The following is a 10,919-nucleotide window of genomic DNA, read 5'->3' as shown; positions in this document are numbered from 1 at the left end:
AGAGGAGAATGGAGGAGAAGGGATTGCAGCGTGACCATCCCCCCTGGGGGGTGATTTCTCGCTTTCTGTCTCTCTGTCTCTCTCTGTCTGGCGAGCGCACGCGCCCTATAGTGAAAATCTCTCCAAAAAAAAAAACTGAAAGAGGTCACCTAGAGATTAAGGGTTAAAAAGGAAAAAAGGTGTATTCATGTTGGGAAAATTCTTTTTACAAGCTGTGGTGATGCACAGTGATTGACTGTATATATTTTTTTAAGAACAAAGTCAAGTCCTAGAAAAATTCACAAATTAGAGGTCCAGCACAGAGATAAACAAAATAAACTGAGAGAGAAAGTGAGTGGAAAGAGAGTCCAAAGAGCCTGATGTTCTAAACACCAGATGAGGAAAAGCTCTCAAAAAGGGAAAAGTCAGGCTGGTCAGACTGACCTGCAGCCTAAAGCCTTAAGGAACCAAACCCCACATGACTGATGACAGTTCAAATCCTGACTCCAGCAGTTTATAAAACAAGCTAGGCATGTATGCATGCATGCCCCAAATCCCAAAAGAATGGAGAAGTGGAGAAGGGACTGCAGCATGACCAGGACCCTCTGTGGGGGGTTTCTCTCTCTCCTCTCTCACTCAAGAGCACAGGTACCCTGTGGCAATACTTTAAAAGGGGGGGATGTTCAACAGTATTACAACTGTAGAGAGGCCAAATAACTGAGAGACCAAAAGTAGCAATCCTTAGAGTGCTGCCAACATAAGAGAGAATACTTTAAAAGGGGGGGATGTTCAACAGTATTACAACTGTAGAGAGGCCAAATAACTGAGAGACCAAAGGAAGTAGCAATCCTTAGAGTGCTGCCAATATAAGAGAGTTGTAGAGGAATGGGAAGGACGAAAGGCAGATTAGCGTGGACTCCGGAGGATATCGGAAGTAAAGGAGATGCAGCAACACCACACTAATTCTTGCAAGGCATTGTGCAGTAACAAGGAAAAGGCAAATGGAACACTAGGTAGCAGAAATGTGGGTTCAAAACTATTTTTTAAAAGTAGGCACTCTTGGGACCAGGAGATGGCATAATGACTATGTTGCTGGACTCCCATGTAGTCGACCGTGGTTCTAGTCCCAGACCCGGTGGCTTAAACCCACGCTGGGCACGTGCGTGCCCAAGATCCTGAGAGGAGAATAGAGAAGAAGGGATTGCAGCGTGGCCATCCCCCGTGGAGAGTGATTTCTCTCTTTCTGTCTGTCTCTCTCGGTCAGTGACATAGCCATTACACTAAGTGCTGGTCCCTTACTGTAAGTATTCTAAAAGGGCATGATATAGAAAGAGAAAACTAATCATGTAAGAGAGAAATAATTTACCAAGGATAATCTCTGAAAGAGTGAAGAAAGTCGGAATCCACATACAGGGAAAGGATGATGGGCCCTGAAGCAAAGACAATGCACTCACTCTAACAGGAAAGAAAGAGGAGCGTACCGACAGAGCTGCAGCAAGCTTCATTTTTAGTAGGAATACAAATTTCCTTCCCACTCATTTCATGAGGGGAAAAAAGGAACAATGTTTAAGAGTAGAAGCCATTTAAAAAGTACTCACATGCTTCACCATTGAGATATCCAAGTAGATCTTTTCGGTCAGGTCTTCTAACCACAGGAATATTTTCAGTCTGAAGCCAAAATTTTAAATTAGACATTAAATGAATAATGATATAAAACGATAAACGTTATGTAAAATTTTAATTTTATTCCAATATATCTTCATAACATATACTCAAAAACCACATTTATCAAAAATGATTAAGCTACAAGAACCAAATAAACACCTTGGGGCTGGACAATGGTGGCAGGGTACCACAGCGCTCCCTCAGACTGACCCTCAAGGACGGTTCCAGGTTTACATCAGGAGGCCGCCCTGAACACAGCTGGCACATGTGTGCACCCATGACCACAGCTGGCTGAAGCAGGGAAGATTTCTAGTATGATGTCTCTGTGGCAGATGCCTGCCTTCCATTCTCTGTCTCTCTCACAAGTGGAAGGAAGAAAATGTTCTCTTTTTAATCTTGAAATGTTTTAAGCACACTAATTTTTGGTCATTTTACTTTTGAAATTCCAAGGAGCTACACAATAGACAAGCATCAGAAATAAAGCCACGACTGCTCTTTTCATAGGGTCAGCTCCAGCTCCAGTCTTTCTTCCCCTTGGTTTACTCTAAGCACCTGCTAGGGGTGGAGCTCGGGAGGGTCTGCACTCCTCTCACACCCCTGTGCCTCCTCACTGGACACAATGTCTCTGAAGTGCTTTCTTTTCTCACATGCAAACCAGAGCTGTACTTGAACTCTTTTTTTTTTTTTTTTAATTTTAGTTTTAAAATTTATTTTCAATTTTACCAGAAAGAGAAAGAAAGTGAAAAAGCAAGCCACCAGGTCCAGGACTCGAACTGTTGTTGGCCATGTGGGAGTCCAGTGCCTCAACCACCACACCACCTGCTGGCCCCAAAACTCCTGTACATAAACTAAATTAGCCTCTAAAACTAAATTTTGACAATTAACAACATGTTGTTTATGAATGGGGAAGTATAGAGGTTACACAGGGTAATGGCATATTGGTTAACGGTTAAAATAATGTTTTTCTACAATATATATTTCCTTTTAGTCCTGGAGTGTGTATAAATTCTGTACACAGGAGAAAAGTGAAAAAATTAAATCTGGGCCCAGCCACCATCTCACAGCGGTAACACAGTGCCCCGCGAGGAGGATAGAGATCACGTGGCCAGTGGATCCTAGGCAGACACCAGGAGCCCACGTGGTGGTGACTCAGGATCCTAAGGAGCTGTAAGTGCTGGAAATGGGGATCACAGCTTGACGAGACCTGTCAAGGATGTCTCCCTGTGTCTCTGCCTCTGTCTGTCTTGTGCATATGCATACAGTATCAATTTCTAAAATATAAATCTGAAAAGTTTATCCACTTAATAAAATGAATCATTTTCCTCTAATTGCCTATATTACCAATTTGTAAAGAGATTAGCAAAACAATGTAACTATATACTCTTGGTAACAAGTCATCCTTGGGTCAAGAATTCAATGAACCCTGTCATTACCACAATTTTCCATATCTTTTTTTTTCTTTTCTTTTCTTTTTTTTTTTGGCTATAGGGTGCATGCACTCGCTGGAGAGACAGAGAGACAGAAAATGAGAAATTACCCCCCATATCATTTTTCTAACATCAACAAATAAAAAATAATAAAGTACAGGTAAAACTCGTGACAAAGGGACTCTATCTAAATCCTCTGACACTTCATACGAGCAGCAATGGAGCAAAAAGTACCCTTAGTGTACTGGGCGCTATCAAATATTGAATACTGATTACACTTCCCTGCACCGAACATTCTGTGCTTAGCACGTGGCATAGTGGTTAGGTCACTGGACTCCCACGTGGCTCACCACAGTTCAAGTCCTGGACGTCACACCAGGCACAGGTGCATGTGCACCTACAAATCCCAGGAAACTGAAGAAGGAACTGTGGCGTGGCCATCCCAGCAGGGGGTGATTTTTTACTTTCCCTCTCGCTATCTCTGTATCTCTCCAGCAAGTGCACACACTTTAAAACTTTTTTTAAAAAATTAATCATTTTTTTGTTTTTAAAAAAAGGCCAGGCTAAATTTTACTTTCTTTCCCTTGTGAGTACAAAAGTTTAAAAACTCATAAGGATTTTTGTGCTTTTATTTTTTTAAGCCAGTCTACATGGAATATCATGGTTAAAATTCTTAAAGTCACTGTTTCTAGGGGTCAGCAGTTGGCATAATGGCTATGTCGCTGGACTCCCATGTAGTCAACCGCGGTTTGCATCCCAGACCCGGTGGCTTAAGCTCACGCCAGCCACATGTGCGTGCGTGGGTGCCCAAGATCCCTAGAGGAGAAGAGGAGAAGGGATTGCAGCGTGGCCATCCCCCCTGGGGGGTGATTTCTCACTTTCTTTCTCTGTCTCTTTAGCAAGCGCACACACCCTATAGCAAGCGCACGCACCCTAAACCTCTCCAAAAACTAAAAAATGAAGTCACTGTTTCTAAGTCTGCTGATGTACTTCATCACTTGGTCACAAGTGAGTTATGTATAGACCACAGCTGACTATTCATACTAAAACAGAAGCCATAGGTCAGGAATACCTGTACTAGGAATGGCCTATGCACAGAAAAGAGCAAATAACACTAAGAAATTAGAAGACAACCTCGAATTTGGAGACCCTAGAGTTTTAGAATTCTACCCTTTCGGTAGGTATGGCAAATACTTAAGAAAAACTAAAAGAGTTAATAAACCTTACGTGTCCAAGGGTCCTGAGGTCCATAGTAACACTCACAACTCTCGATTATGTGCTGCAAACCTTCCCCAAGAACATTACCTGGGAATCTAAACCAAGTACCTAAATCTTCTCTACCCAGATGAATACATATACCCAATAAAAGGTTCAAATTACTGCCTAGTTCCATTTTTAAACATCTAATATGGTTAAAGTAACTTCATAGAGAGATATCACTGTTTTCCCCACTCTGTCCCAAGTAGTTTCACCCTAATTTTATTCCTTTTAAACAAGTAACTAAGACTCAATATGTATCACTTGCTCAGCCAAGGAGAAACACTACAGTTTAATACTTACAAAGCCCACTGGATAAAAAGGTATTTTCTAAGAAGCTTTAAATAACAAAGTATTGTTTGGAACACAATTCACACAAACCAGAAACCTCAACCATTACTAGTTGGAAGAAAGGAATATGATAGAAGTAATTTTCATACAGCTTACTATGCCTTAGCAATGGTGTTAGAAAACTGAAAAAATGGCTCTAGGAGCTAGCAGGTGGCTGGAATGGTGGTTAAGGCACAGGACTTCCACATGGCAGACAGCAGTTCAAGTCCCAGACCTGGCAGCTTGCTTTCTCACTTTCTCTGTCTCTATCTCTCTCAGCTGAACCCACATACCCTGTAGCAAATTTAAAATAATTATGATGATAAATAAAATCATTCTTTTAAAAATGAAAGAATTGTAAGGAATGGGAAAAAGCAGCATTTGTAAATTAATACATTTCACACTTAGTTTTCTAAGTGTGGACTGGTAAGTTAAAACAACAAATATTAAAACCAGACATTTGGGGGCCGGCAAGTGGCATGGTGGTTAAAGGCGCTGGACTCCCACATGGCCGACCACGGTTCAAGTCTCAGACCTGGTGGCTTGCTTTCTCACTTCCTCTCTCTCTCTGTCTCTCTCTGATCAAACTGGAAAATAATAATAATAATAAATAAAAGTTAAATAAAATACTTCTTTAAAAAAACAGACATTTGATTATTTCAATTATGTTTCAATAAATTTATGTTCAACTCTACTAAAAATAATCTGAGGGTCTAGTTTTAAAATTAAACATCTTAGGGGACCAGTAGTTGGCATAATAATTATGTCACTGGACTCCCATGTAGTCATCCATGGTTCAAGTCCCGGACCTGGTGGCTTAATCTCACGCCAGGCACGTGTGTATACATGCTCAAGATCCCAAGAAGAGAATGGAGGAGGAGGGATTATGGTGTGGCCATCCCCCTGGGGGGTGATTTCTTGCCTTCTGTCTCTGTCTTTCTCTCTGTGTCTTTCTGGAGATCACACACGCCCTATAGCAAAACCCTCTGCAAAAAAAAAAAAAAAATTAAACATCTTGGGACCAGCAGATGACATAACGGTTACATTGCTGGGCTCCCATGCAGTCGACCACAGTTAAAGTCTTGGACCTGGCGGCTTGAAACTCACGCAAGGCACATGTGCGTGCGTGCTCAAGATATCGAGATGAGACTGGAAGAGAAGGGATTGCGGCATGGCCAGCCTCCCTGGGAGGTGATTTCTCATTTTCTATCTGTTTCGGTCTCCCCTTGAGCAAGTAATAGCAAAAAAATCTCCCTTAAAAACAAAGAAAAAAAATTAAACACCTGTAGGGACCAGCAGATGTGATAATGGTTACATCACTGGACTCTACAGTCGACTGTAGTTCAAGTACAAGACTGGGAGGCTTAAAATTCTTGCTGGTTGTATGTGCATGCATACCCAAAATCCTGAGAGGAGAATGAAGAACAGTTTGTGGAATGGCCATCTCTCCTAAGGAGTGATTTCTTGCTTTCTGTCTCTCTGTCTCTCCAGGAAGCACATATGCCCTATAGCAAGAAACTTCTCTTAAAAAAAAAAGAAAAAATTAGGGGCGGGCAGATGGCGTGGTAGTTCAGGGTACTAGACTCCCACATGGCGGACAGCAGTTCGAGTCCCAGACATAGTGGCTACTATTCTCACTTTTTCTCCCTCTCTCTCTTTCTCTGTCTCTGGTCAAATTAAAATAAATAAATAAATTTAAATAAAATAACTACTTAAATTAAAACAAAGATTAAACATCTCTTCAGGACATTTGGGCATTGATGGCAATGGCCCATGTCATACAGTTACCATACCAGAAGAACTCTCGAGACTATTTACTTACCAATTATTTTTTGGTGGGGGGAGAGGTATTTGCTATAGGGCGTATGCACTCACCAGAAAGACAAAGAAAAACAGAGAGACAGAAAGCGAGAAATCACCCCTCAGTGGGGATGGCCACGCCACAATCCCTTCTCCTCCATTCTCCTCTTGGGATCTTGGGCACACACGCACACATACCTGGTGTGAGGTTAAGCCTCCAGGTCCGGGACTTGACCCGTAGTCGACTACGTGGGAGTCCAGCGACTAGCCATTATGCCAACTGCTGGTCCCTTACTTACCAATTTTAAAATACTGCTTCTGATGTAGTTCAAGTCCCAGCCCCGGTGGCTTGGAAAACACACCGGACACATGTGCGTGCATGCCCAAAATCTCAACAGGATGGAGAAGTAGATAAGGAATTGAAGTGTGATCATGCCTCACTGATGGGCTTTTTCTCCCTCTTCCTCTTTTTTCCCCTCTATCTCTCTCTAGCATTTACACAGCAATTCAAAAGAAAAGGTATCTGTTTATTTTGATACTTATAACAAAAATGTTAAGTTTACTGAGATTATAAATTATCATTCTAAACTATCAAGGTCTTTCCACAGCTTTTAAGTTTTTAAAACATCCTTGTAAGTATCCTAAGAGATTCCAACATTTTATGTGAAAAACCTTACCAACATTTTATGTGAAAAAAAATAAATTAAAAATCTGCACTGGGATGGCTCCATGGCCTGGAGGATAGGGCAACCAGATCCCACATGACCAACCCTGAGGTTCAAGACCCAGACCTGGTGGCTTGAGAAACACGCCAGGCTGATGTGCATGAGCGCCAAAATCCAAAAAGAGGAGGAGAAGGGACTGAGGCATGTCCATTTCCAATGAGAAAGACTTTCTCCTCTACCTTCTCTCTGTCTCTCTCTAGCAAGCACATTACCTTCTAGCAAAATAATAAATAAATCTCTATAAATCAAACACTGCCTTAATTTTGACACTCTAAGAGACTTTCACACAAACCTTTCACTTTTTTATTTGAAATTCATGAGGGAAATTATCCAGCGAAAGGATAACTACAAGCAACAAAGTAAAAATAAAGCAAAGGAAAAAAATCTTAAAGTGAATTCTACTTACAGCTGCACGTCGAACGTAAACAGGATGAGAAAGGTGCACATTATTAAGTAGAAATAAGATAGAATCCAAAGTGTAGTACTCTCTGGGCTGGCCTTCCTTTCCAGTTCTGAAATAATTAAAGGAAGAGTTATACTCATAATTCTAATTCAACCCTTTAGGCTTAATTATATGTATTCATTTATCTATACCGACTTTGCTACCTCACATTGGAGTTACATGGCTGACCAGGACCAGCTCCAACGGTGTACCAGGACCAAGCTGCACAAGAAAAGCTGGATCCCACATGGCAACCACGGTTCGAATCTCAGCCTGATACAGGCTAGGCGTGCACACCTAAGTACCCAGTATTGGAGAGGCTGGAGAACTGAAGAAAGGGAACCGCAGTGTGACCAGGAGGTGAGGTGGGTGCCCCTCCCTCCCTCTCATTCACATGCACATACTCTACACTGAACACAGAAAAAGATCTTTGAAGACATAACTAACAAAAGTACATATAAGGCATAAAATGTAATAACAAGTCGACTGTCATTAGGGAAAAGAGAAAGACAATGACAAAAAAAGTAGAAGGAAAGACACACTGTTCCTATCATAAGCACTGTACACTTTTTTAGAATTAGGTGCAAATTAGACTTTGGGCTTGTCAATAAAGAGAAACATAACCAGTTACAGATTAGAGAAGATCCACCTGAGAAAACAATCAGATTGCTTAGAAGATGCACAACTATCAGCAGTACAAAATATTCATCCTATGGCTCTTGCTAAATGCGAACATCCTTAACATTTTTCATAAGTAAACACAACAATGAATTTCAGAAGTTTGATCCTTATAACATCCCTGAAATTATACAAATGATCAAAACCAAAATGCAATTCTACCTGTGATAAAAACAACATGGTCTAGGGGTGCATGTTCTCTAACGTAGGCACACAGATGGCCAAGTCTCCAATCCCGCTCCTCCTCCTACATTTTCCCCATATCGAAATGGCAATGCACTGTTTGAATCCATCTGAATATGGCTCACTACAATCACCCCAAACCTACTTCTCTAGTCTCTATTTCCAATTTTCCTCTAAATCAATGTATTTCCAACTACACACCATTATCAATGATTGAACTCTGAAATTCAAGACACAGAGGACTGCAAGGTGTTTCTTCTGGCATAAAAAAGAAAAATACTGAAGCCAGCAGGTGGTGTGGTAGTTAAGGGCACTGGACTCCCACACAGCTGACCACAGTTCAAGTCCCGGACCTGGAGGCTTACTTTCTCACTTTCCCTCTCTCTTTTTCTCTCTCACTCTGTCCCTCTCTGGTCAAATTAAAACAAATAGAGTTAAATAAAATAATTCTTTTTTTTGGAGAGGTTTTTGCTGTAGGGTACGTGCACTCGCCAGAAAGACAGAGAGAGACAGAAAGCGAGAAATCACCGCCCAGGGGGAATGACCACGTGGCAATCCCTTCTCCTCCATTCTCCTCTTGGGATCTTGGGCACACACGCACACATGCCCAGCGTGAGTTTAAGCCACGGGGTCCGGGACTTGAACTGTGGTCGACTACATGGGAGTCCAGCAACATAGCCATTACGCTAACTGCTGGTCCCCTGATAAAATAATTCTTTTTAATAAAAAAATAAAATAAAAATACCAAATGCACCACATACAATAAGGGTAAGTACTGTCTAATACCTTCTATGTATGTACGTTTTTATATGCGCACACACGTGTACATAATGAAAATGACTCTTGATATAATTCAGTGTTGAAAAAGTTTAAGTCTATCGCTCTAAGCATTCCTTTTTCACTGGCTTTAGTAAACTGCTGTTGAAGTTTTTCCTTCCCAGCTTTCCTGTCTTTAAGTCTACATAATTCCCTCATACTGGAAGACCTAATCCACCATTTCACCACAGAATTCCTTCCCATTCTTTACAGTTCATTCGTTTGTTCATTCACTTATTCAAGAAAAGTCTGTTAGGGGTGACCATGTGAAATACACTGCTGTGGAATGTCGCTATGTCCCTAAATACCCCCAACCAGAAGTGATGGCTCTCTTAAGAGCTAGAAAGCATTTCCCATCAAGTTACTTGTTTCATCTCCTCTACTCAGAGTAAACTAAACTTTTCTGTTTCCCAGATTGAGCCACGTTACACAGAGTACTTCCTTACCATTTTTTAAAGAAAAGAGCCATTAAAACTCCAAACAGATGTAGTACTGCCTATGCAAATTATCTGAAAGGACGAGACACAGGCAAACTTGGGATTATGTCACTTAATTGCTATTTCATATCATTAATCAAATCAAAAAGGAATAATCTCAAAAAAACAGCAAACCACATTTCTCCTAGCTTTTCATCGATTTCTCAGTAAGCACATCCCATTCATTCAAACAAAATGAGTAAAGGAGTGCTGGCTCCTGGTTCAAATCACCCATATAAAGTATGAATGACAGTTACATCACTTCAAAGGTCCCAAGTGATTTTTAAACCTGTCTCTTGACTTAAATTCGAGAAGCCTCGCATGGATCAACATTCCAAAACACTTCCCTTTAAAACACGCGACCCAACAATCACGCACAGCATCGACCTCAGATCTGTAGAGATCACTCCATTCCACCAGCAACTTTCTCCCTGAGCCCGTCTCCCCCCAAGGCCGGTTTATTTCCATGGCTCTTCCAAACTCACCCACTCCCTCTCCCGTCGTCCCTGCACGCAGCGGTGCCCTCTCTTCTCCTGGGCTAACTCCCTTCCCAGTAACCAAAGGAGACTAGACAGAGCCGCGAGGACCGGCTCACACACGGCAGACCCGGGGGGGAAGCGCTGAGCCCCTCTCGGGCAGAGCCGGCGCTCCTTTGTGCACCTCGCTCAGGTACGCTCGAGCACCGGCCCTGACACCGCTGCACCTGGCACACGCCGGTGACAATGGGCTGCAAAGTCACAAACTCCCACGGCACCTTTCCCTCCAGACCGAAAGGGGTGGACCGCTCCAAACGCAGCTCTTGTCCCCTCCTCGCCCTCGAAGTGCAACTTCTGCTCGGGAGAGAAACTTTTTCCCACAGCACCCGTTTTCCCTCATGCCCCCCCCCGGGAAACGGGGGGAGGGGTTTGGAAAGAAGTCGCCTGGGGGCGCCCAACTCTGCCCCAGCACCCCGGGCCACAGCCGGGCTGGACTCACCCCCAAACTACATAGTTGGTCTTCACATTCTTGGGCCAGGAGAATTCCCCGAAGATCACTTCGTCTCCCTTCACCACGATCTCCTTCTTCTGGATGTTGTACTGTCGCAGGACGCTGAGCACGTCCGCCATCTTCACCCCCCTCGCCGCCGCCGGCCCGGGGCGCC

General features: G+C 42.6%; 1 protein-coding gene across 2 annotated transcripts in view; it reads right to left on the bottom strand.

Moving 5' to 3' along the window:
- CDC73 (cell division cycle 73) overlaps window positions 1-10,913 on the bottom strand; it is a 161,271-nt gene extending 150,358 nt beyond the window's left edge. For both annotated transcript variants that reach the window (XM_006146030.3, XM_006146031.3), the window contains exons 1-3: window positions 10,754-10,913; window positions 7,590-7,695; window positions 1,578-1,647 (exon numbers count right to left, since the gene is read on the bottom strand). In XM_006146030.3, the coding sequence (XP_006146092.1) occupies window positions 1,578-1,647; window positions 7,590-7,695; window positions 10,754-10,884 (307 nt within the window). In that variant the 5' untranslated portion in view covers window positions 10,885-10,913. The remainder of the gene's footprint in view (window positions 1-1,577; window positions 1,648-7,589; window positions 7,696-10,753) is intronic.
- Between the last annotated feature and the right edge of the window lie 6 nt (window positions 10,914-10,919).

Source organism: Tupaia chinensis, unplaced genomic scaffold (genome assembly GCF_000334495.1).
Source record: "Tupaia chinensis unplaced genomic scaffold, TupChi_1.0 Scaffold000161_4, whole genome shotgun sequence".
Lineage (NCBI taxonomy): Eukaryota > Metazoa > Chordata > Mammalia > Scandentia > Tupaiidae > Tupaia > Tupaia belangeri.
The sequence above is the reverse complement of the archived record's forward strand: the minus strand, read 5'-3'. Positions and strand labels throughout refer to the sequence as shown.